Source organism: Rhinatrema bivittatum, chromosome 3 (assembly GCF_901001135.1).
Source record: "Rhinatrema bivittatum chromosome 3, aRhiBiv1.1, whole genome shotgun sequence".
Classification (NCBI taxonomy): Eukaryota; Metazoa; Chordata; class Amphibia; order Gymnophiona; family Rhinatrematidae; genus Rhinatrema; species Rhinatrema bivittatum.
In genome coordinates, this window is record NC_042617.1 from 394,204,574 (window position 1) to 394,232,350 (window position 27,777).

Sequence of the window (27,777 nt, forward strand, 5' to 3'; positions counted from 1 at the left end):
GAATAATTTTGTGTCACCTGCAAGTTTGATCATCACACTTATAAAGCATAAATGACATCTTTTAAAATTGCTTCATCCACAATGCAGAAAAAAATACAGATGTATATCTTGTACATCAAATTTTTTTCTTGCATGTTGGACAAGCTTTCTGGGGGTAGAGTCTGGGTGAAGATTAGACTTACTAGCATAGACAGTCAGATTTAAAATGTCAGAGTCGCCATCTCAGAAATCATTACAGGGAACCCTTTTCCCTCAAGAAATCATCACAGGGTGAGTGGGAACTCCACCCTCCCCTCAAAAATCATCAGAAGATGCAGGGATCCTGCCCAGATGTCTCCTCTCCCTTTGGCTTTCTTTGTAACAATCCACAAAGCTGCATCAAGCATTTCAGGTAAACTCAATTTAGAGCTTCTTACATGGGTTTCCTTGGTAAAATGAATCCCATGCTGGAGCAGGGTGTGGTGCTGCGAAAGAGTCTGTAAGCTTACACACCGGCTCATAGGTCCTGTGTTGAGTTTAGCTGAAGTTCTTGATGTGGCCATGTGGCTGGGTAATAAGGGAACTGCTGGCAGGCCTGGATGGCAGCAACATCAGCACATATCAAAATTTAGTGTCAGTGCTGTTAGGGAAAGCTAAAGAATTAGGGCTGTTCAACTTGGAGAAGAGATTGTTGAGGGGGGGATATGATAGAGATCGATAAAATAATGAATGGATTGGAATAGAATGGGTACATGTAAATTGGTTATTTACTCTTTCAAACAAATTCAAAAACTAGGAAATGTTCCATGAAGTAGCAGATTTAAAACAAATCGGAGAAAATTATTTTTCACTTAATGCACAATTAAGCTCTGGAATTCATTGCTGTAGGATGTGGTAAAGGCAATTAGAGTAGCTGGGTTTAAAAAAAGGAGAAGTCCATCAACTAGACAGGACTTGGGGAAAGCCAGTGCTTATCCCTGGGTATTAGCAGCATGGGATTTATTTACTATTTGGGATATTGACAGGTACTAGTGACTCGGATTGGCCATTGCTGAAAACAGGTCCATGGGCTCGATGGACCCTCAGTCTGCCCTAGTATGGCAATTCTTATGTTTTTATGTTCTTATGTGGATGATACACATCAACTGTGAGGTTTGGGTTTTTTTTAATAGAACTGATCATTTCATAAAGTTTTAATACTAGTTGCTACAAAAGGTCCCAGAACTCATCTAAATATGTACAAAAGTAAATACTGTAGTATTCTTTCATATTAACAAATAACGTTACCACTACAGTAAACATCCCTTACTTCTTTGTATGTGATGCATTGCCAAATTTTAACATTCAAGTTCATCAACCTTTTACTATCTGGACAGAGCTAACAAAATGCAAATATATTTGCTAAATACTCTGTATAACTGTATTTGCCCCCAAATTATGTTTAGGCCGAACTTTTAACAATATCTGTTCTAAAGTGTTCTGTTTACAAATGTTTATTCCTTTTTGAGTTTTTAGCAAAATCCTTTTTGAAAATAAATCCTAAAATATTAATCTACTAGTTACTAAATTATAGGACCATTCCCTCCATTGACTCCTTCAGATCTTGGGCAAAGTCACTTTTTGCTGTCAGTTCCTAACTTGTAATTACTACAGATAGCAGTAACTTTCTTCCCTCATCTTTCTCCCCTTTCAGAGTTACCTTCTCTATTAGACAGAGAACTAAAACTAGCAGGCAGAATTTCCCAGTAGAAGTGGATGTGTGGATGTCTCTAAACCATTATAATTATTGAGCACTTTAGGATTCTGTTTGGATGAAAGGTGCTTATGTAAATAAAAGTATTATGAAATCATTATTATATTCTGCATGCATGCTAAAGTATCATATTCAGAAAAATGAGTAGAAAATCTTCTCTTACCTTCTCTCCGGCAAGACCATGAGTCCCTTTTTCTCCTTGAATACCCTTTTCACCCTAAGAAGCAAGTTGACATTGTACATTCAGAATTGCCAGTTTCTGAAATCATGCATTCAGAATAGCCACATTTTTTCTCATAAATATATTCAAGATAACAGAGTAGGGAATGTTCAGCTTTGAAAAAATGTAACGAGATCCAAGGGGGACATGCCCCTTATTTGTGGGAGTCTATTATGGTTCTTTAGTTAATACATTTGGTCCATTTCTAAGAATGAATGAGATGTATTCAATCTAGGGTTTATTCATTCTCAGAACTAGCTTTCTCAAAGTCTTATTCATTATTCTCCAAAAAACATGGATCACACATTTGAAAAAAAATAAATTTCCTTTTCCTTACTGAATTACTCTCTTCTACTTTATAGGAAGGGTCCTATATAAATCTTTAGCCTTCTGAAGGTACCCGCATTGTCTGTATTGTTTTCTGGGTAGATAGAATACAAAGAACTCAACAATTTCTCCAATGAATAAATTAACATTTTAGTTTTCTTCACACTTCTGAGTTGTGGAATATTTGCTTTAACTTTCATAACAAATTCCTATTAATGGCATGCATTCAAATCTGGGTTAACAGTTTAAGTGGGCTAGTAACATAACAGACAGCTAACAAGGAAAAATGACATCCCTACCCTCATCCAGCTGTCTTCCTCTCCATGGGCACAGCATGACAACTGAAGCTGAAGGTGCATCAGAAAATTAGCTGCTGCTATGTGACCAATACTCTGAGCTGCCTCCCCAGGCTGACGTCATCGAAGGCCAGGCCCAAAATGTCTCCTTTGACATGCTAACATGCGTGACATCGATTTGGCCTTTGAGAATGATGTCAGGTTGTGGGAGGTAGCTCAGAATGTCGGCAGCCCAGAGCAGGAGCAGAGTTCTAGTTTAAATGGTAACTGCTGCCAGCAGTCAAGAACAACTCAGGCAATCTGCTGCCTGAGAAGATGGATAAGAAGGGATGGAATGAGATCCCCCCTCCAGCTAAGGTACCTGAAAGAGATACACTTTCCAAGAGACAGGCTCTCACCAACTTAACATACAAAGCAAAAATTCAAATTCTGGTGTTACCTCAGTAACAGCCACACAGACAGCTTCCACTACCAGAAATGTTTTGACTACAAAACCCTTAAAATAAAGACATTCAGAACCTATATAGAAATCTGCCAAACCATTACAAACTAACTCTCAGGACTCAAAACAGCAGCAACTGTACCTAGGAAGCGGCAACACTGCAAATAATACTATAGGCCCTAGAATACCAATATATCTTCTACTGGAAAAACAGAACAAGCCAGACACTACAAGGTCAATACTCAAAAGCCATTTAGATGGATAACTCAAAAGTTATCCATCTAAATGGCACAAGTGTCATAATTTAGCCTGGCTGCCGGCACGTTCCAGAAAGGGCTCAGTTATCCAATGGATTCACCAAGGCATTTCTCCCATTCGGTGTCTACGGGAAATGCCTTGATGAATCAGGCCCTAAGTTGGGCAGATAGATTTAGACCTGCTTCCGAGCAGAGAGGTACTTCTTATTTCTAGCGCTGGAAGATTAAACCACACAGGCTGCACTGGACATCGCTGGGAGCGGGTATGTTTGGATCTTGCTCCCGGTAGGGATTTTTTAGGGTTCGGGGGAAGGGGGTGAGGGTCTGCAGGGAGCGAGGATGTGGCGGATACTTTCGGTAGATAATGGGGGTGAGAGTGGGAGGGCCTGGTGGCATCAATTCTAATGAAGCCGAGGCAGGGGTGGGGGAGGAAGAAGGGTCAGCACTGGACAAGGGTTCTTTTTATGGATGTAAGAGGTGATGTAGTGTGGAGGGGGTGTCAGGCTGCTATGGTATCTCTAAAATGTGATGAGGGGGGTGGGAAAAAATTGGGCCACAGGGCCCTCTACTACTTGGTTTTTATTTTAAGTTTCCCACCGCTTCTTACCTGGATATCTTTTAAAGATATCTGGATTTGTAGCTAATTAACTGGTCACACAAGACCAGATAACTTAAAACCCTAACCGGCTGTATTCAAACATAACCGGTTAGGGTATTTTTTATTTATCTGGCTAAATGTAGTCTGATAATTTTAAGCAGATAAGCCATACATTTATTCAGATGAATATATGGAACAAGTTATCTGGCTATCTTTAGCCAGAAAACATCTCTACTAAACGGCCTGTTGAATATTGGCCTCTACATGCCAGCAGAATCCCTCACCTCATTCACACACACAGAACACAAAATAAGGGACCACAAATTAAAAAGCAGAAAAATGCAGATAAAAACTGAAATGAAAACCCCAAGAAGCCTAACTCTGCATGCAGGCAACACTAGAGAGAAAAAAACAAAAATGCGTTTCTTCCTGAACTGAGCAAATGTAAAGATATAAGAAACCGAACATATTTCATTCTCTAAAGACAAAATATGTTCTACATTTGTTGTCTGGGCATTTTATTTTTGTGATTGACTTGGTCCTGGTCTCTCTCTCTTTAGTCTTCTCCATTCCATTTTCCATTTTTTCTCTCCTCTTGTCTTCTTCCCTTCCTTTCCTACATCTGTCCCAGACATTGATCCTTCCCTTTCATCTTTTTCTCCATTTATTTATTTGAAGTTTTTATATACCGACATTTGTTTAGTAACATCACATTTCTCTCTTCTTTGCCTTTCTATCAATTCATAATAAAATTTCATCCCTCTTCTACCCTCTCTAACCCTCCAGTCCTCAGTCTCTCTCTTTTCACCTCTCGCCTATCGAACTCACGACTCTCACTCATATTCCAGTGTTCTATTCCCCTTTGTCCTTTCATTCATTTTCTAGTCCCCCATTTCCACCACCGTCTGTTCTCATCCTCATCTATCTTCCTGTGCCCCTATCCCCAAACCAGCCCCTGTTTCTTCCCTGTCCCTCATTCTTTCCTTGGCCTCCAGCCCATTCTTCAGTCTCTTACCCTTATCAGCTTCCTATTATCTCTCTTTCACCATCTCCCCAGCACAATTCCCACCCTCTATCACCCTCTTCAAAGACCATCCCTTTCCTCACATCCCTCCACAGCCCCCAAATCCTTCTTAACTACCTTTCACCCTCTCTCCAGTCCTCCATGCATATCACCTCTCAATCCTTCTCCACTCTTCAGCCCCTTTCTCTTACTCCCATCTCACACCCTTATTCATGCTCCTCCACAGCCAGTCTAACACCCCCTATTAGTAACTACCCAATTGCCAAGTCCCAGCTCCGATCCCTGCTCTTCCCCCTCACTCTGTCAGAGTTTGGCTCTTAACCCTTTCCCCAATACACAAGCACTTGTTCTCCCCAAGTCCCTGTTCTTCCTCTGGTCTCCATTCCGGTATCTGTTCTCCTGAATCCCCAAATCCCATGAGCTCCTCCAGGCCACAAATCCCATTCTTCCCATGCTCTCACCCCATTCACATATCCCATTCTTCCCTCAGTCCCAGTCTCCCATTCTTCCTCTGCACTACCTCCAGTCCCTGATTCCCATTCTTCTTCTGTTGCCCACTCCACCCTCCTCCAGCCACCAGTTCCTGCCTCCCATTTTCATCTGTTCTCTCCCTCACCCCCATTCTTTTCTCTCTCTGCCACAACCAGCACCTTTAAGATGCTTGGACTGCAGCTTAAAGATGGGCACCTCCTCCCTCCTGCACCCTCACGGTGAAATATTCCCTGTTTGAACCACAGGGCTCTGTATCTATGGAGCCCCACATGGTTCAAATATCTACAGTTAGAGCTGCACAGAGCCACACAATTCAACAGTAGATGTTAAAACCATGTAAGCCTCCGTAGATACAAAGCCTCGCGGTTCAAACAAGGGATTTTTCACTCCAGGGCTGCAGGAGGGAAGAGGTGCCCATATCAGAGCTGCAGCGCAATGACTTAAAGGTGCCGGTTAGGGCAGAGGAAGAATGGGACTTGATAGAGCACAGAGGAAAATAGAAAGCAGGGATTGGTGGTGGTGGGGGGAGGGGGAGATGACAGTGTTTATAGTCAGTGGTGCACAGCACTCCCCTTTTTAAAGTTGGTGATACCTGTGCGCCACTGTGCACTATGGATGCTACACCCCTGTTCCTCTCTGATTCTTACCACTTTAGGTAGATAATCATATAAAGTCCTATTTTAAATTATGTTAGAATACTGGCCTCTACTACTTCATCTAACATGGTCACCTTTCTAGTTGGTTCTTACAAGTCCCAAACTTAATTCAATAGCAATGTCTCCTGCCATGTTTAACCACCAAGCACAGTCACAGAATGAATACTGGAGATGTCTCCATGGATTTTGTTTCTCTCTCTTCCCCAAGCCCAGGAGATATTCCCAGCAATGGTCTCTACCACTTTCACTGCAGCATATTCATCTCACAAATTTGAAAATAATTAGCATAGCCCTTCTCTTTGAGTAACTCCAGCACCCTGCTCTTACAGGCTTCCCCTCTGATTCTTCTTTCTTACCTAACAATCTGAAAAATGTATATCCTGTGGCTCAAACACATTGTAGTTCTCATTGCAGGTATTTTCAGAATAAACTGGAGCGAGGAAGATTCAGAGGAAACATGAGAAAATACTTCTTTACTGGGGGTGTGGTAAATGCCTGGAAAAAACCTATCAAAAAGTTTTTAGAAACCAGTATTGTACCACAGCTCAAATATGCTTGAGACAGATATAGCGTGCATTGATAGGAACAGGAATGGGAGGTTGCAGTATTGCAAACCAAAAAAAACATTCCACTTCCTTGAGAACAGAGGCATGGGGGGATGTGATAAGGAGAAAATGAGGGATAGATAAAGGAAGTTCAGCCTAGTACCACCAAAGATAAGAGCACAATACAGCACAATACAGGACCCCCAGAAACAAACCAGGTTGATGCCAATAAGTTAAAACTCATCAGGTTCGTAGTTGCTGGGTATCATCCAAAGTGATATGAAGAAAATTAGTGACAGATAAAGGAAGCATGAACTAAGAACAACACAGGCCATGGAGTATCTAGGTTGCTAGCTAGGGAAGAATTTTTCAGAAACCATCTGGGTCTATGTGTAACTCTGGCTAAGGTCATGAGAAAGTAGTTCTGGAGAGAGTCTGCTCTATAAAGTGTTCGACAAGTGGACAGACATTTCTGTTTCCACAGTTCTCTGCGATTCATCTTGTATTTTGTTTTAAATTTACTGTTGTACATCACTTTGGAAGATTTTATTGTAAAACCTGGAAAGCAATTCGTAAAGTTTATAAATAAATAAATACATTTTCATGATCTTTCCTATATAGGGAGGATTCACTGGAGTATAAAGCTAGTGTTGGGTGATAGTAAGAGGTGTCATTCCCCCAGAGGGGATGGGTTAGGTGAAAGGGCAGAAAAGGTACATCCACTATCACTTGGACAGAAGCAGAGGAGAGAGCTGAAGAGAAAGAGGAGAGAGGTATGGGGGCTCCTTGCAGAAGATCCCCAGCTGAGAGAAGAATCTGTTTGGAGTTAGCAGCATTCCAGACCACTGTTTGTGTCATCCGGAAGTTCAGTCTTCTTCCAGAAAAAGAGGAACTGTTGTACCTGGGGTGGCCCACGTTGAAGTTTTTGAAGACTTTATGTTAGCCTTTTGCAGGGATCCTATGGGTATGGGGCCCTGGCAGAAGAAAAGATTTTACAACTGAGCTGCAACTCCTTGGAGCGAGTAGTTTGGAGCAGGAAAAACTGCAATTGACTGTACTTCAATTAACTTGTTTTTTTGTTTTCTTCTCTTCTATTTGTGCTATTGAAACATTTGTTGGAGGATTACAGTTTTCTGCATCTGTTCTTTGTGGATTTTACAATAAATTCTAAATTTTTTTTTGAATCGTGCTTAATGGTGTGGATATTGAGTTTTTGTAAGTCTTCCCTTGAAGCTCCAAGAAGATTCTGGTCCCTAGTTGCTGAATCCTGGAGGACTAAACCCATTCTAGGACTGCAGCAGTGTCACTCACTCTCTCTGCAGTCTCCAAAGGTGGCCCCCAAGGAAAGGCTGTCACATATGCTAGCAGGTTGATGATGGCAAAGTATCACCCAGCAAGGTGAAAAGAAGGAATAAGAGAGCATAAAAATGAAGCACGGCCTAGTGATACCACAGACCATGAGGTAGTCATCAACAGGCTACAACTTTCCAGAAAACAACTGGGTCTATGCCAGCAGGTTGATAGCTGCTTAATATTGTTCATCAAGGTCAAGGGGCCTAAGGTAGTGTGTGTGTGTGTGTTGGGGGGTGGGGGGGTGACAAGGCTCCTGCTAAATATTGAATTAAGTATGGGAACTTGTATACTCATATATCCAGAATGATTGAGAACCAAAGGGGAAAACAACAAAAGTGGCTTGGCTAAAGAGTGGTATTCAACACATGATCAAGTTTCTATGGTTGGCAGCTGGGATATATCATTAGCAGTATAGCCCAGAATAACTGGGCAGATTGGATGGGACAATTGGTCTTTATCTTCTGTCATCTACTATGTTACTATATATATGTGTTACCATATTACTATGTGAAAAAATGCACTACTGCATGGGTGCTACAAATAATTTTGAGGATAATTCACTTCCCCATTGCAAAAATGGTCTGTATTCATATCACCATGTACTTAAATGCCTGCTGAAAGCTGAGCAAAAGAAAACAGTACAGTTGTCTGGCAGCCTGAACCCTGCAAGCAGAGTGAAGGAGAAGATGTTGGCAGGGACACGCTGTACACCTGAATGTAATCCTCTTTGAAGGGCCAAAAAGTGACATACAAAATAAATAAATAGTATTCCAAGGTTGCTGGCAAACTGATAGTATTGCCTGGGAACCAGGGAATTACACTGTCAGCCCTGCTCGCTCACCACAGATATTTCTGTTTGACTTCAGAGAGTAGCCAAAATAAATGGCCAGCAGTTAACACTTCTCTCTTTGAGGACAAGGAGAAATCTGATTTTCTGCCCTCCTTAGAGTAAACCATCCTCAGCTGATCCAATCTCATTGTTCATTCTTTCTTTCCTTCTCTTCCTCCATATTTCCCTTCTAGTTCTTCTCTGTCTTTATAAGTTTCTCCAAACCTAATTATGGCTTTTGTGGGGTTCCATACCTCCAATTTTCACAGAGTACTGCCTCCAAGGATCCTCTTTTTCTCTTCTTTATACTTTTTCTCCCAATATCTTTTTCTACACTTTTTCCTAGGGCTTGGTTGTTGTGTTCTGTGCCTTTGTGTCCTATGATCCAGTTGTGGGCAATGCAGAACCCACCTCAAGTTATTACTAAATTATGGGTAGTCAGTAAGTCAACTCTCTATGGAGATCAAGTAACATCTTGGATAAATAATACTGGGAAATATCAACTTGTCCTAGTGCAAGTGCTCTCAACTCCAATCCTAAAAGCTTGCAATTAATTCTGATTTTCATGCCAACCAATTAATACAAATTAGCTTTATTTATAGTCCAGATATCTGGTGAGCAGTCATTTTGAATATCCTGAAAATCAAATGTTTTTCTGGTCCTTAGTGGGCATAATAGTCTGAAGATTGTGATCACCAAAGATTTTTTAATTTACACTTCATTAGTATTTGATACTTAAAAAAAAATTCAATTTCTAGTAAATCTCAGTCCCTAGGTATGGATTAAACTAATTTTTTTTTCTAACTTGGATTCAGTGTGCTTTATATTTTACAGGGGTAACCCCTGGGTGGAATAGAACCCTGATGCTGTTCCCAAAGGCACGTGGAATTAAAATAGAACTATCTGCAACCAGTTGTCCTTGGATAGCTTTTACTTCTGAAGACCAGGGCTCTTTGTGGGGGAAGCATGGCTTCAATGCCTTTTTGTATTAACCAAAGTACATAGCCCTTTTCCTAGTCTTTGTGAACAGCATTGTTAATCCGCACAATCTATACCAGCAAAAATCACTCTGAGAAACAATGTGGTTTCCAACTCCTTTACTAATAGTTGATTAAATTAAATGAATATTATTTATAGCCCTTAGATGTTAAATCAAATTGATCAACCATAATCAATACGAAAGAATAATACATTTTTACCTCAGTCTTATAGCTAAGTCTTTTAATTTCTAAAAGCCAATTCCTTAACAACTGATGATCTTCTCTTTTCAATTACTCAGATTTGAGGAAAGCATAAGCCTTCTTCCAACTCTCAAATTTATATCAATCTTCTCCCCACTGTACAATGATTAGAATTTAGTTCCAAGTTACTAATCAGAACACAGCAAGTCCCAGTTCTCACACCTTTCCTGTAGTCTTCTCAAATATCTTAGATCTCCTTCTGAAAGTACCAGTGGGTACCTTCCTCTCAAATGCAGCACACTTGAGTCAAATGAAAACACAGCTCTTAAATAATATTGTCAACTCCTTCCCTCTTGCAAAGGATTGGAATCCATTTCTCCTGGATGACGCTACTCCTCAGGGTCTTCCCAAATGAAAGCCACCTTCTCTCCCATTGGATTGAAGACTGGGTCCCTGCTACCAAGGGTACCCAATTCCAAAAAGAACAAAAATAGACTGACTCAAAAGGGAGAAAAGCAAAGAAGAAGAGATAGAAAGGGTGGAAAATACTTCATTGTCTCCCAACTAAGAGGTTAGAACAATGAGGAAAAAGCAACTCAAAATTGAAACTCCTCTGCATCGGGTCACTGACAAACCTATCCACTGGAAGTGAGATAGAGAGCAGCAGAATCTTCCCTATCCCCTAATCTAATCTTATACAGAGACTCCCCAATGCTTTGTGAAGAGTTACAGAGGCTCTCACAAGGAAAGTCTCCAAAAATGGATCAACAAGAGTAAACACAAGCAGAAAAAGGTCAGTCTAAAAGACAGATCCAAAAAGGGAAAAACGGCAAAAGCCCTCTCCAATAGGTTAGCAAAAGTATTAATAGAAAACAGAAACATGTACTTTCAGAACACCTAACTAAAAATTCACACTCTAAGATATTGGCAAGGGTTTATAAGTTGTAGAGCACACCAGCATCTGCAGCTCCTACCTGAGAGAGTCAAACCCAAATCACTCATCACTAAATCTCTCTGATACTCCCTAGCTAGTTAGTATAATCCTTCTGGTAAGAAAACCAGAGGTTCCTTATGCAGGGTTTAACATCTTTCAGAAATGCAAGTAACTTTGGTACATCACCTTTGAGAAAGAGTATCTTAAAGATTTTAATCAAAAGTGTTCTTGAATGAACTTCAAAAATACTTTCTCCTCTACTTATTGTTCACTGGTTAGCTTTCTAAATTAATATCTGTATATAATATTATAACACATTTATATATAATATTTATAAGCATTATATTTGAAAAACATGATAGCTGTTCACAGTAAGTTCATGTAAATAATACATACAATGTTAACATTAATTTGTGAGTGAATTCATAACTTAGTAAGTAAGCAGAATAGGAGATGGAAAGAGAAAGAACTTGAAGATAGAAGTAGGGAAAACATCAAAATGATAATAATTAAGGATAAATAGTTTAGATGTTTCTATATGTTTCCACATCTTGTTAAATGAGTTTTGATAACCTGCTAGTTAATAACTTATCACAGAAAAACTCCTACAAAGTATTCACATCTCAAATCATGATCTGTGAATCACTAAATGTGAACTAAAAACTCAATTTGCAGCTGTTATGAGTGGGTGCTCGAGAGCCTGATCTCCTGTGCTGCAATGTGACTGACACAACCCTGGAGCTGGCCGTGGTCCATGCCACTGGTGGGCAAGCTCATCTGGGCATGGGCTGGTTGAAACAGGAATACTCTTGACTTGGAACAGGAACACTTGGATGTCTAGCATGCACCAGGAACTGCGAACCAGCAATCCATGTTGATCTCTGGGATAGCCCTCTGGCCACTCCAAAACCCCTTTCAGAGTACCACTTGGAAGTGGTTTGTGCATAAGGACAGACAGAGCCTAAGGATGATGAAGATGACTCTGGAGATGTGGACAAGATTTTGAAGACATAAACAAAACAAAGGCTGAAAACGTTTAGACTCCTGACAAGACGAAGGCTCAGGACTCAAAACAGGCTGAAGACAAGGAATCCAGGTAAGACGAGAGACCAGGTGAAGACAGAAGACAATGATTCCTGACTGTCCCTGGTCCTCTCCAAGGACCAGGGACAGGAACTCTGGAACTAGGAGCTCAAGAACTTGAAACAAGATTCAGGAACTCAGACTCAGGAACTTGTATTCAGGAGACTCAAACCAGTGAGGAAGGCAAAGACAGGACTACAAACCAGGAACAGAGGACTCTGAAGACCCTGGAGACTGGAACAGGACTCAGGAACTGGAACAAGATGACAAGACCAACAGAAAACAAGAGACCAGGAACACAGAGGACCTTGAAGGCCATGAACACCATGGAAGACCACAGAAGACCTGAAGATCTTGTGAAGACCCGAGCACAGACTGAAGAGCCCTTTTATAGGGCAGTTGGAGAATGATACCATTGGGAGTACCACGGGTTTTCCCTCTGCAGGCTCTTTAACTGAGGCCAAAGCACATGCACCTGGGAAATGACAGAGCAGGAACGGTGGTTGCACCAGGTCTCGGCAGCATTTCAAAGCCATGAAAACCATACTCAGGAGACTTGAACCAGTGAGGAAGGTGAAGATGGGATCACAAACTAGGAATGAATTGAGGAATCTGAAGACTCTGGAGACTGGAACATGACTCAGGAACTAGAAAAGACAACAAGAACAACAGGAAACAGAAGACCAGAATACAGAGCACCTTGAAGGCCAGGAATTCCATGGAAGACCACAGGAGACCTGAAGACCTTGCAAAGTCACTGAGCAGAGACTGAAGAGCCCTTTCATAGGGCAGCTGAAGAATGATGTCATCGGGAGTACCACGGGCATTTCCGCCACAGACTCTTTAACTGAGGCCAAGACATGCGCGCAAATGCCTAGGAAATGACGGAGCAGGAGTGGCATCTGCACTGGGTCTCAGCGGTATTTCAAGGCCATGAAAAACAACAGTAGCGGCAGTGGCCATATCAGGTAGGTGAAGACACTCACAGAGCCCTCCCATGAAGGGAATGCAATACAGCTCACTGGCTGGGAATTTCATGGATCACAATCTTCTGATCATCCATTTTATATATGTATAGGAAACAGAAAACTAGAGAACACAAAGACCAGCCCTGTCTGTTTGATGATAGGCCTTAGCTTACTCATGGTTCTTAGGTTAGGACTTAAGCATTAAAAGCTTTTTAAACTAAAAAATTAATTCTTAAATATGGTTACACATATTTCTATCTTTATTTTCTGCCTAGCTTACTTCCTAGTCTAATTCTGCCTTCTCTCTTTCTAATCCCATTCTTCTTCCTCTATTCACATTTTATTTTCTCTTTTTAAACTGCTTTCCTCTTTTATTGCTCTCTTTTTTAATCCCCCTCCTGCCCCTCTCTTCTTCCTATTTCCTATTGGTCTGTCAGAGCTGAACTTGATTTCTTTTGCTGGGAGGAGAGAAACGGCCTATGTAACAAAAGCCAATCCATACTGTGGTCAGCAGGAGGAAATGAATAAGAGGGATAGGGTTTGCTTGACTCATGTTGACAGGGGAGCAGAGGGAGAGAAGTAAATGAACAGCCAAAGCTGCTGCATTAGTTCTAGCAGGAGATTGATAGGATATGAGTTATTTCCATTTCTATCACCCTTTCTCATTTTTTGTTCTCCCTCCTAAATCCTAATTTCTCCCTCAGATTCTACTACCTGCTGCAATAGAACTAACTTTTAGGTTTTGTGCTTTCCAACATATGGAATGTTGTAAATAATTATATAAAAGGGATTAGTATCTGATTGTTGCCCATTCATCCATACGCACAGTAATTCTCAAAAAAAGCAATGGAAATTCACGAAATTTGGCATGCAGAAAATAAATGTGAATATTTCAGATGAGTTCCAAAACCAAAGACATTGGTTCGATATTTTCAGAAAACAAGAATAAAATTGATCACCTGTAATTCCTCAGTTTTCACTGGATAAATACTTTCCTCAAAAGTTAAAATTACAGCCCAACACTCTGTGATTCACTGAAATAAATTAATTCTGTTTTAGGACCTAAATATAAATGGACAATTTGCTTCAAGTCTGCAATTCATTCTGCACCTTTATCTCAAAATGCCTTTAAATTTTTAATCATTAGCCCACAGATGACTTTTTTGCATTTCATTTTTGAATGCATCTAAAGTTTTATCTAATCGTAAAGTCACTTTAAACAGAAAAATCATATTTCTTCTTATATAAAGAGTCCCAGCTTGTATTTCAACTTGAACAGTTGCAAACTGTTAGAAGCTGCGGAAGGTTGACCAGCGATCTATTCCAAAGCCCCTCTGTGATGGAGTGACCCTACTTTCTCCCTTGAAACCTGTGTGGGATCAGGCATTTAGCCTGGTCCACCTTAAATTCTACAGAGGGAGAGAGCTCCATGGGTGGGTCTCTGCTGGGAGGGGAATAAGAGTGTGAACCCAGCTGGGATCAGGAGCCCCATGTTTCCAAGAGCAAGAAGCTTCTGTCCCTCTCTTCCAAAGGTTTGTGAGCACACTATCCTGAGGTTAGGCAGTCTACTGTGATATTGTTTTGCTGTTATAGTAATAAAACTTGAAATTGCATTAGAAAAGGCTGGAGTCAATATGGTTTTCTGTTCCAGACCAGAAGACATGCTAGGTAATCCTCTCATATGTGGCAAAAGGGGGATTTTTTTTTTTTAAGCTTGGCACAGAAAAGAAAACACCCAAGGTCTCCAGGGAGAACTGTGAAAGAAAGTTTGTTTGTTCTGGTGACTGCCAAAGAAGAAGTTTGGAGCCAAAACAGTGCTGCAGTGTGTACCAGAGCACTGAAATAAAGCCTGCTGGCTAAAAGAAGAGCACAGAAAAAAAAAGAGTGAAGCTGCCTTTAAAGCAGAAAGTGGTCTGCGGAGCCTGGAGGGAAGCAGGGTTAGGTTTTTCATCAGACAAAGGAGGCAAGCTCCGTCTGGATATAGGGCTTATAATCAGTGAAGTTAGTACTGGAGAGGGATGGTTTTTATTTTTTACTTTTTTTTTCCTTTGAAGAGAAATAAAACTAAAGAAAGAGAGAAAAGCAGTTGTGCACTCTGGCTGGAACAGGGCGAGGCCCAGGCAGGAAGTGAAACTGCTAATAGGTGCACAAGGTCTAGCCTCCAGCAGTAATCAGGCTTTGCACTAAGCACCAAAATTCAGTTGAGTGGAAGCATGACGGAAGTAAATATACAAACATTGATTCAAAGCCTCCTAGAAGGGCAGAAGCAGCTGCAGGAGAGCTGCATAAGGCAGCAACTTTCCTGTAGTAAGAATAAAAAGAAGCTGGAAGCCCGGTTTGCTCTCATCGTCTCCTAAGCAAAGAAGAGCATGCGATGCTTAGATGAAGAAAAAAGCACTGGCAATAGCGGGGAGAGAACCACTGCAGAGAAGCCAGTTGAAGGCGCTGCAGGAAACACAGAGAAAGATGCTGCAAGGAGTCAAAAAGAAGGTGCTGTGGAAAGCCCAGGGAAAGAAATGGCGGAGAGCCCTGAGAGAGGCACTACAGAAAACCCAGAGGGAGCACAGTAGCTGAGTGAGTCACCAGACTGCAGCTCAACCTTTCAGTGGGACTCCAATACAGAGACTTGAAGGCAGCACTGATTGGCCTATGGGAGGCAGTACAGAGGATGCAGGCATGGTAGAGAAACCAGACAGAAGCACTGTTGTGGGGCCAGATGCTAAAGCAAGATTTGAGAGAAGCAGCTTGGAGAAGCCTGAGAGAGGCACTGCCAGGAGGCCAGTTGGAAGTGCTGCAGAGAAACCGGATGGAGGCACTGCCATGGAGAACCCAACAAGAGGGTCTGCAGAGGAGCCAATGCATGGTACTATAGAGGGGCCAGTTACTGGCATGGTAGAGTGGCCAAAGGACGCTGAGAGGAAAGCCTGAGAGGAGGCACCAGATACTAGATAGTACCCAAAACTGATACCAAATGAACCAACAAATGATGTCCCATAGCTGGATATAAATTTAGATTGTGAGCCCTCTGGGGACAGGGAAATAACTACAATACCTGAATGTAATCCGCTTGGAAGTGCAAAAACCAGAATATAACAATCAAATAAATAAATAATAGAAGAGTCCAGCTGAGACGAGATTGGAACCCGGAGCTAGCAAGGGACTCAGTTAAAGGACTAGGGGTGCAAACTGGGCAAAGGGAACAGTGGGTGTTTGATCATAGTAATGTCTGGGATAACACTAATAGGTGGGGGTGAGTGTGACCCTAGATCCCTGACCCCACGCAAGGTCAAATGAAAGGGAGTGGGGATGTGAGGTACTTCCTTGGATAGGATCCCGGGGGGGGGGGGTGAAAACACTCAGACCAATGGGTTCAAGCTGGGGGAGGGGGATTATGTCAAGGAATGACCTTATTATGTCAAGGAAAACTTGGCTTATTATGTCAAGGAATGACCTTAAATAAAGAGAAGCAGCAGGACCACGTGGTGAGTGATACTGCTCCCACCCCCAACCCAGCCGTCTAGCCCAGCACTGTTTTCAGGCCCTTAAATTGCAGACACTCCCTGGGGCGTCGCGCACCAGGCGTCGCGCACCCGAAGGAGCGCAACCTAAGGGGCCTGCCCCTTAGTGCGCTCCTTGGAGCGTCCCAGAGCAAGAGCCATTACCCACCCTTATCCATCCATCCAGCGATCACACATCCACCCATCCAGTCTCCAGCGGCACTCATCCAATCTCCAGCGGCACTCATCCAATCTCCTGCAGCACTCATCCAGTCCCCAGAGGCACTCAACCAGCAGCACTCATCCAGTCTCCTGCAGCACTCATCCAGTCTCCTGCAGCACTCATCCAGTCCCCAGAGGCACTCATCCAGCAGCACTCATCCAGTCTCCTGCAGCACTCATCCAGTCTCCAGAGGCACTCATCCAGTCCCCAGAGGCACTCATCCAGCAGCACTCATCCAGTCTCCTGCAGCACTCATCCAGTCTCCTGCAGCACTTATCCAGTCCCCAGAGGCACTCATCCAGCAGCACCCATCCAGTCTCCTGCAGCACTCATCCAGTCTCCAGAGGCACTCATCCAGCAGCACGCATCCAGTCTCCTGCAGCACTCATCCAGTCTCCTGCAGCACTCATCCAGCAGCACTCATCCAGCAGCACTCATCCAGTCCCCAGAGGCACTCATCCAGCAGCACGCATCCAGTCTCCTGCGGCACGCATCCAGTCTCCAGAGGCACGCATCCAATCTCTAGCAGCACTCATCCAGGCTACAGAAGCACACATCCAGTCTCTAGCAGCACATCCAAGCTCCGGTAGCACTCATCCAGCACCGATCCAACCTGAACAATAATGTACTACCGACCACGCACCTACAAATCACTCATCCCAATCATGATTTCCCCCACTACACAGTTACTAGGACTCACCCTATTCACCATAATCCTATTCAACGCCCAATCTCTCACCAACAAAACTCTTATACTCAACGACATACTGCAGGACACAACCCCAGACGTTTGCGCCATAACAGAAACATGGCTCAAATCCACGGACATCACACTCATTAACCAATTACCAACGCAGACTTACGATTTCTTCTCCATCCCAAGACAAAAAAAAAGAGGAGGGGGTATCTTCCTAGCTGCAAAAAAATCCTTAAGGTTCTCACACCACCCCATCAGTACAGTAACTAAACTAGAACTAGGATTGTTCAAATCAGAACAACTCCAAATCCTGCTAGTCTACGCCCCGCCAGGCTTACTAGAGTCAGACTCCTCTCCTATCATCGAAACCATAACTCTGCATCTCAATCTTGACTCCCCTGCTATAATCCTGGGTGACTTCAATTTACATGTTGACAAAGTTCCCCTCTCTACAAACTGTGAAGCCCTCCTCACCGCACTGTCAGCGATGGGATTCAGACAACAAATCAATAAACCCACCCACAAAGCAGGCCACACGCTCGATCTACTCTTTACAAACACTGGTATTTCTCTTACAAAACAACCAAATTGCAAAAAAGTCCCATGGTCAGATCATTCTCTAATCTCCACCAGTTTTTCCTTACCTCGATCAGACTCCAAACTCAACTCAAGACCCTCTTTCCTATACAGAAAACCTTGCAACTCGGAACATCTAAGTAAAGCTCTAACCTCGGATCTACCACTCATTGAAGTATCTACCCCTAACGCTGCCCTCCAATCCTGGTCCAAAATAACAAAATCTATAGCAAACACTCTCTGCCCACTGACAACCAAAACAAGGTCTGCTAATACATCCAAACGTCAACCCTGGTATAATGATGAACTACGAAAACTCAAACAATTACTTCGGCAAAAAGAAAGAAAATGGCGCAAAGCCCCTTCACCAGCCTCACTCTCTGATTACAAACGATCACTCCATCTTTACAAAAGTACCACGTTGAAAATCAAAAGAGACTACTATGCCCGAAAGGTTCATCATCTCAGCTTTGACTCAAAAGCTCTATTCGCCTTCGTTTCCAGCCTCACTAAACCTATCACTCCAGATATACCACCCGAACAAGCCCAGACTAAAGCAGACGAATTGGCTCTTCATTTTAACAAAAAAATATCGGATCTCCTTAATCAGCTGATTCCAAACACTACGTCTCCAGATAACACATATCTTCCCCAAAATAAAGACATCCAGCTTAATGCCTTTGAACCCATCACAATCACAGAGATACAAAATGTATTAAAAAGAATGAAACAGTCATCACACCCATTTGATCAAATCCCTACCAAAATGCTTCTTCTTCTCCCGGACACAATAGCAAAAACCCTAGCAGATATTATAAACTGCTCCTTATCACATGGCATCTACCCAGATGACCTAAAAACTGCCTCAATCAAGCCACTGCTAAAAAAACCAAATCTAAATGCATGTGATCCCAACAACTTCCGCCCTATTTCCAACCTACCATTTATAGCTAAAATCATGGAAAAACTGGTAAACACCCAACTATCCAACTACCTAGAGGACCACAGTATTCTGTCCCCAAACCAATATGGTTTTCGCAAAGCCGCAAGCACCGAAACGCTACTAATTTCACTCATGGACTACCTACTCTCTGGTATTGATAAAGGCCAAGCATATTTTCTAATCCTCCTTGACTTCTCGGCGGCCTTTGACACCGTCAACCACGCCCTTCTTCTAAAACAGCTGGCAAACATTGGTTTAACAGGTGCCACACTAAACTGGTTCAAAACATTTCTAGAAAACAGAGGATACAGAGTCAAAATTCATAATAAAGAATCCCAATACCACCCTTCTAATAGAGGAGTGCCGCAAGGATCATCACTTTCACCCACCCTTTTCAATGTCTACCTGCTACCACTCTGCCAACTACTAACAAAATTAAGCCTGAAACATTTCCTTTTTGCAGACGACGTACAGATCGTAATCCCTATAAAAGAATCAATCTCAAAAACAATGGAATACTGGGACAGTTGCCTATTAGAAATTAAACTTCTCCTCAACAGTCTAAACCTTGTACTCAATGCTTCGAAAACAGAATTCCTGCTCATATCACCGGAAAACAATAACACACTTCCTAAACCACCCACACTCCTTCAAACAACCCACGTAAGAGACTTAGGAGCCATCCTAGACAATCGTCTCAACCTCAAAACATTCATTAACCAAACCACCAAAGATTGCTTCTACAAATTACATATCCTGAAAAGAATAAAACCGCTGTTTCACACTCAGGACTTCAGAACAATCTTGCAAGCAATAATCTTTTCCAAACTAGATTATTGCAACTCATTACTATTAGGCCTCCCAGCTTCTTACACCAAACCTTTACAAATGGTTCAGAACTCTGCAGCCAGAGTCCTTACAAATTCCAGGAAAATTGACCACATTTCATCTATTCTCAAAAACCTCCATTGGCTTCCGATCCACTATAGAATCATGTACAAAACCATTAACATCATATACAAAACTATCAACCAACACACGCAACTTGACCTACAAATACCACTTAAAAAATTTACCTCCGCCAGGCCTATCAGGGAACACTACAAAGAGTCACTCCAAATTCCAAAGGCCAAAACCTACCAACATAAATCCTTGAGTCTCAGAGCCTTCTCATCAGCAGGTCCAGCTCTCTGGAACTCGATCCTACCTGATTTGAGACAAGAGCCATGCTCTTTAACATTTAGGAAAAGACTAAAAACTTGGCTTTTCAAAAAAGCATTTCCAAGCCTTGAATAAAACCTCCTCTCACTAGCACTAACTCGTATGCAATAATGGAATGTAAACACGAATCAACCAACCTCAAACCCTCTCTCACTAATTCCTGCTGAATATTTATCATACTATTACCATTCACAACTGTCATATTTATTCATTTGATTACCTATGTACCATTTCATTTTTCACTTGCTATTCTAATGTATCAATAGGCTGAAATGTAAATATTGTACTGTTCAATTTCTCCCCTTCCATCCCAAGTTTATTTTCCTTGTTTTTTGTAACTTTCCCTCTCCCTTTTTCTGATTCACTGTATTTAAAGTTCAAGGTTCTTATTGAAAATATTGTTTTTTACGTTACGTTATGCTTTACACTCCTTGTTATTTGTAAACCGGGTTGATGTGATGCCTATCATGAAACTCGGTATAACAAAAACATTAAATAAATAAATAAATAAAATTTTCCCCCGTTTAAACCTGTGCAGGACCAGGCATTTAGCCTGGTCCACTTTAAAATCTACAAAGGGAGAGAGCTCTGTGGATAAGACCCTGCTAGGAGGGAAATAAGTGTGATCCCAGCTGGGAACAGGAGGTCCACATTTACAGGAGCAAGGAGATCCTGTCCCTGTCTGCTAAAGGTGTGTGAGTACACTGTTCTGAGGTAAGGCAGTCTACTGTGATATTGTTTTGATGTTATATAATAAAATTTGAAATTGCATTAGAAAAGGCTGAAGTAAGTGTGGTTTTCTGCTCCAGCCCAGAAGACTTCCTCGGACATCCTCACACCTTCGTTATTCTTCTACTGCTTAAGCACAGAGCTACACAGGCAGAAAGAAACAGGGAGAAATAACTGAAGCAAGTGGTAAACGATTGTGCCTTCAGAAAACCTGACATACTTTCCCAAAGTTACACAACCCCCCCATCCACACACACATCACACACATTCATTCCCCCCACACCCCCAAATTCACCCCCATCTACACACACATACAAATCCATAGCCTGTACACCCAACTCCCAGACACCCAAACACACCCCTCACTTCCCAGCCATTCACAAGCTCCCAGGCACTAACACCTACATCTACACCCACACGCATACCCACATACCCCATTCCCCTCAAAAACCACCTCTAAACACTATACGCAACCCTTCTTCAAATCTATGAAGAAAAGAATTCCCAAAGCCAAGCCTCTGCCTGTTTCCCCTAATTATTGAAATGTGTTCAGAATTTCACTCCTATCACTATTGTTGTTGTGTCCATTTTAGCAATAGATATTTTTAAAATCTTATTAGTTTGCTGAAGGAATGTCTTCTCAACGACTACAATCCAGAATTTTCAATGGGAAAAATTTCAGGGCAAAACTGGAGCAAAACCAGCTGCAATCTGGATAAATTGCCCAGGTAATTTTCCCTGTATATTCACTTCAGCAGTGTGGCTGCACCACTGGATAAACCCAGGAAAACCCAGAGTTATGAGGGTTCAGTTTATCCAGATAACTTTAGAACTGCCTGTTGATATGACTCAAGTTATCCCAATAACTTACCCAAATAACTCTAATTGAGTTTTCCAGCTAAATTAGCCTGATATCGTCGGCTTACCCAGAAATGCTCCTCCAGATAAATTAATTTGGTTAAAGGGACAGGAATTTATGGGAAAACCGCAAGGTTTGTCTGGGTAACTTGAAAATTTCCCTGACAGACCCCTTTGAATACAGACCTCTAACATAATAGTTTATGTTTAGTTTTTTGGACTGACTTTCTGGCAGCTGATCCATGATAATTTAGGGTAAGTAGCATCATTTGTTTCCCTGTGAGAGTTGCCTTTATGGCCCTAAATTAACAGTGCCTTGGATCTAAACCTAAAACTTGTACAGATCATAATGTCAACTGATCTTTTTGTCCTCCAAAAGTCAGATAGTTTCCATTTAAACATGTCCAGATATCTAACCTTTATCTTTATTAAAATTTCTTAATTGCCAAGGCCCTAAGCGATGTTCAAGATTAAACATACACATTATAAAAGAACAATCAACATCCATTTTCAGACAGGTAACGATGCCCTGGGAAAAGTCACTATCAGTTTAAAGATTAAATGCCAATCTAAATAATGTGGTTTTGAGCTCTGCTTTGAAAGCTTTTGGACATTCAAGGCAGCAAACAGTCTGTGGTAACTAATTCCAAATATTTCATGTGACTATAGAAAATGCACAGTCTCTGGTGACAAATAGTCAAACCTGCTGAAGAGATGGAACATCTAAAAGATGTCTTTGAAATGATCTCAATATGCGTGTTGATCGATAAAGTCTCAATAATGCATTCGCCCATGGAACAGAATCGATACTAATCCTTTTATACACCATCATGCAAATCTTGTATTGAATTCTATAGGCAATGATTAACTAGTGAAGATCTACAAGCACTAGAGTGATATGATCAACGCGCACAGTGCCAGAATTCAAACGTACCACAGAGTTCAACAACAGCTGAACAGGTCTCAATGTCACATCCAGGAGACCAACATATTTAGCGTTGCAATAATGTAATAAGGGCAGGACTAAGGCTTGTACAATCAGGCGAAAATCTGAGTATTCTAATAATTGTTTAAGCCCACACATGTTTATACTACAGTTTTACCACTGTTTTTTATTTTCTATCTTTCTGGATATGATAATAATGTATTGTACATTTCCTGGGTTGCTGAGATTTCCCTCTCGTTCTGTAAGTTATTTTGGGATAAACTCCCCATGCATGATTTCTATATGATTTTTTAATGTATTTGTACAATACAATTATGTCCAATCACAATTAATGAAAAAATAAGAGGTCCATCTTGATTTGCTGCTCCTAATACAGCAACCCTTCCATCCCTTTAATTATTTTAGTGGGCCTTCCTTGAACACTTCATAGTGTTTAACTCTTTGGCGTGTGAAACCCACAATTTTGCCACAGTGGCTTAACAAATAGCTTTATGCAATGCTAAAATAACTTTCAATTGATTTTATCCCATCTAAAAACATACAATCAGTTTCTCAGCATTACTGTTTTCTATCTAACTTTAAATTATCATCCCTGTATGTTGTCCATCATCATTTTCAATTCATTTTTCTATGTAGCTCAAGAAAGCACTGATCTAATCAGTTCATATGTCCATTCTTATGACCTAATGGGTAGATTGTAAAAAAAATACACACATGCGTCCATGTGCGCTCGCTACTGGCGTTCACACATGGCCGCACAATTTTATAACATGTGTGTGCTAAATCTGCCAATGTTCTATCTACTTATTGTCTAAGGGTGCCCAAAACTTTATAGAGGAAACCTATATCCTGCACTGCTTTTACAATCCAAATACTGAACAGTTTTATCACTCAGTACTATAACTCAAAATTCTACTTCATATCACATACCATAGGAACAATTTTCACTGAGCGGCAAAGAATGGTAGGTAGCTATAAAGGTAGTTTCTTATTGAAAATTCAATAAAGGTACACAGATATAAGAGTACCACATATTTTGCCTCTGCTATATCAGAGAGTAGAGACTTGGAGGAGAAACTAGATGTGTATATTTGAAAATTCAACACATAATTTACTCACCTGTCCCCAAAACCCTCCAAGTAACACCTCTTTTAAGAGCGGCTATATAGAGGTATCTTGTGAAATTGATTACTTATAATTAGCCTCTCTTAAAAGGACAATTTTTAGTCCATTGGCTCTAGCTGGCTCATTCCTTAGTTATCTGTCTTGATTCTTTTTAAAACTGCTTTCCGTACTTCTGAATATCAGCAGCATTGTAAGAATCTAGTGCGTGAAATACAATGTAGACTTTAACAGTTAAATAAGATTCCATACAAAAGGATACACACATTATGAATGTTTGTGAAAGATAAGTGAATATCCCAATAGCTATGACTAAAATCTTGTCAATTGGTACTACTGTGCTAATTCATCCATTTTTCTGTGCATTCAATACATGAGATTAAAATGTATTCAATTTGTGTTTTCCTATTTATTTACTCAGGGCACTGGAAGTTCAAAGAGAATACTTTGCAAACTCATCTGCAGGAAAGTTCAGTGAGGACAATGATAAAGGCACAGATATTTTGTTACATTTATATTGCATTTTCATTAAAATTCAGTGTGGGCCCCCTCCCAAATCTAGGTAGCCTTAAATATGTTCCTGATTGGCTGGGAATGGACTTGTTTGTAGTATGAAACCCCATTGTGGGCCCTACACCATTTAGCGACTGGAGAGGTGATAGCAGGGATTATTATAATGGCACCTACACCTGTCCTTGGTAACTATGAATCCTCTGGAGTCAGAAAGAATATGGTAAATAATTATATTGTCACTGTACAGTCCACACACAGGATACACACAGGGAAATGCTGCTTTGCTGAACTGCTTCTGAAATCTACATTATTTCAATTATATCTTCCCATGGTGTCCACTGCAAGAAACCCTCAGTTAGTCCTTGGCCCACATGAATTTTTAAATATAGAGTGAACCTACGGGAATGGTATAAGGTATTGATGGGGTTCTGTGGTTGATATTTTATATTTATACATTACTCACGGTAATTTATCAAATCACGTTAAGGCATTTTCGCATGCGATAAGCACCATAATGCATGGTGTGATGCAATTTTTTAAAAGGGGAGGGATTGGGGAGGAGTCGGGGGGCAGGATTTCCATAAAAGTGGGCTGTTGAGTCCATCAAGCTAGATTGAGAGAACACTGTACAAATGTCATCGTTGTGTGAGTTTCCTCACTCCGAAGGACATCAGATCTTCTCAAGAATTCACTGCTCTGTTCATACATCTCACCCTGCATGTAAAAGTGGACCTTAACTCCTACACTACTATCTAAACCTCACCTCGAGTTACTAGGTGGGCCTCCTATAGTAGCATTATAGCTAACTACTACAAGGCCCTTTTAGATAGTCTGTCTCCCTCCCTCTCTCTCCCTCCCCAGGGATAAAATGAGCACTTTGCAGGTAGGGAAATGTAAGAATTAGTGCAAAAAGTTAATACATAGTCCCATTTTCCTATCACATGCAATATTTAGTACAGTTTGATAAATCTAGGCCTCAGTTAGTTATACTATTTCCTTTCATAACTAGGCATGTGCATTTATTTTCAAAGAAATTTGAAAAATGAAACAAATAAGGACTACTTTTGTTTCTTTTTGGGAACCCTGAAACAAATTGAGGGGGACCCCCAAATTAAACGAATCCTATTTGCTTCACTTGTTTTGAACAGAATGATTCCTATAAGTCATTATAGCCAATGGACTCACAGAAATCAACAGGAGAGCAACAAGTGTACAGTTAGGGACTGACACAAAGTATAGAGCAGGCAACCAGTGGACATGGGTAGGATGGACATGTTTTCAAGGAGACAACAGGGATGATGTATCATGGTGAAGCAATTTCCCAGTCTTACCTATCGCTGCACACCGATTACAGTGATGCTGATCTTGAAGACTGAGTATGTGAGAGATTTGCTGTGCATTTCTTCTGAAGGCTTTGTTTGTGAAGAAGGTTACTATTTGAGCTCTCTCTAAGTTCTAGGTTAAATTTTCCCAAACAACTTTTTCACTGCTTCCTCTTTTGTGACAGTCACTGTGCCAGGCAGTCACACAATATAGGAAAGCAGTGAGGCAGCAGCACTGCGTCAGAAGAGCGCTATGTCACAGCTGTTGCTTGCTGCTCTTTTTTTTTTTACCTTTGGGGTGACCGGATGCAGACTGGAGAGATGCTTTTTTGTCTCTGAGTGGGCTGGGCACAAGGTGATCACTGAGGCAGGGCATAGACTGAAGCATACCAGGCTTTGTTGTGAAGCCTGTCAGTGTCAGAGAACTAGTGCACAGGCACACTCTCAGTGCAGCAGTGTCTCTGTGTTCCCTGCCCATTTTTGCTGCCACCTTTTTTGCTGCCTGGGGATGTTGATGCCACTTTTGCTCCTCTCATAATGATTTGGAGAACTCCTGCCAATGCTCGTAGCCCTTTGCCCCTTTACAGAGTCTTAGGCTATTCATGCCACTTCTGGTACCACTATCCATAGTCTAAGTACCTTGGAGTTCATTCCTCCAGCTGATGATTTCTTCCCACAGTTTCTAAGACAATTGATTAGAAAACCCCAATTCTGGAGTATATTGGGCTGCCCAGTGTTGGCTGTAATGCTTCCCCCATTGACTTTAATGTGGCACTGTGTGTGGCGTACGCGGACGCCTCCTATAACCTGGCGTGGCACATGCCGCTAGTTACGGGAGGAGCAGGAGATGCTGGATATTGGGCAGTGCAACATCAGCGTGGGCTGATGACGCATCCCATGCACGATGCCGGCACTGATAAGGTCAGGACGTGTGCGTCGCAGCGCAGCCGATGAGGGCTCAAACATCCCCCCCGCCGAAGGGAGCATGTCCAGTCCCAACTGCGGGACCCTCAAGCTACTGGCGGGGGGGAGGCATGTGAAAAGGGGCTCAGAGGTGGGCCCTGCCCTGGGTGCATGAAGCACTGGGCTGGCTCATTGACTACTTCTGGGCCATCCTGCTGGGTAGGGGCAGCCACTCAGAGGGAGGCAACTGACCGGGGCTCAGTGCCCCTGTCCCCTTTTGCTTCCTACCCTCCATGCGGTTGCCAAGCTTGGTTCAGAGATCCAAGACGAACTCAGCAAGGGGCAATTAGTCATGTTAGCGAAAGTGCTGGGATTGCACACATGCCTGGTGGCTAATGTGGTGCGATTATAGGATGGTTAGACTCTCTGGGAGAACACAATTCTTACTACATGCTAACTCACTCCCATTGAACAAATACCAGTTCAACGCCGTCCTTAAACGCACCCTGGAAAATGGCTGGTTTGAAGCCCGAACAGTTTGGGACTCACTCCTTCCAAATCGTGACGACCTCGAGTTCAATGGCATCGGGTCTGCTGGGCACTGCCATTCAGCACATAGGTAGATGGTGTTCCCTGGCATACCTATCCTACATCAGGCAAGCGAGTAAAGTCCCAATTCTGATTGCACCTTAGGTGCTGGCAGTGACCCACATATCCCACCAGTGTGCTCTCACCTTCCAATGCCCCTATGACATTGCTGCTAATGCCTTATGTCTTTCAGGACCTCATCGGCGGTGTTGAGCGATATGGATCATTGGACATCTTTTGTATTTTATTTTTTTAAAGATTTCTATTCCGCCCTTCTTACATTCAGGGTGGAGTACAAATAAACATTCATAAACTTCATGATGACAGTAACACGTACACAACAAAAGAATAAATCATTCATTAAAAGCAATTTTAAAAAGGTATGTTTTAAGGGCTTTACTATTTTGGAATTATTGCAGGTTATTAATTCTGTAGGAAATGTATTCCAAAACATTGGTTCTGCCATGGAGAGTGCTCTTTCACGCGTTTTGTCAAGACGTACACGTTTAGGAGATGGTATGTCGAGGAGGTGCTGGTTTGCTGAGCGTAATGATCTGGATGGAGAATAGAACTTCATGATGGAGTTTGTCCAGGGAGACTACAAGTTGCATATTAAGGAACAGAGGGCCAAGAGAAATACTTTCGCTGACAGCTAGGCATTATGCCAAGGGATTAAGCTGTGCGATGACTGGTCAAAGGGGC

The 27,777-nt window shown here is 41.8% G+C and overlaps 1 protein-coding gene across 5 annotated transcripts in view; it reads right to left on the reverse strand.

Annotated features, from left to right (window-relative positions):
* COL19A1 (collagen type XIX alpha 1 chain) overlaps positions 1-27,777 on the reverse strand; it is a 1,176,857-nt gene that overhangs the window by 949,888 nt on the left and 199,192 nt on the right. For all 5 annotated transcript variants that reach the window (XM_029595659.1, XM_029595658.1, XM_029595657.1 and 2 more), the window contains exon 10: positions 1,896-1,949. In XM_029595659.1, the coding sequence (XP_029451519.1) occupies positions 1,896-1,949 (54 nt within the window). The remainder of the gene's footprint in view (positions 1-1,895; positions 1,950-27,777) is intronic.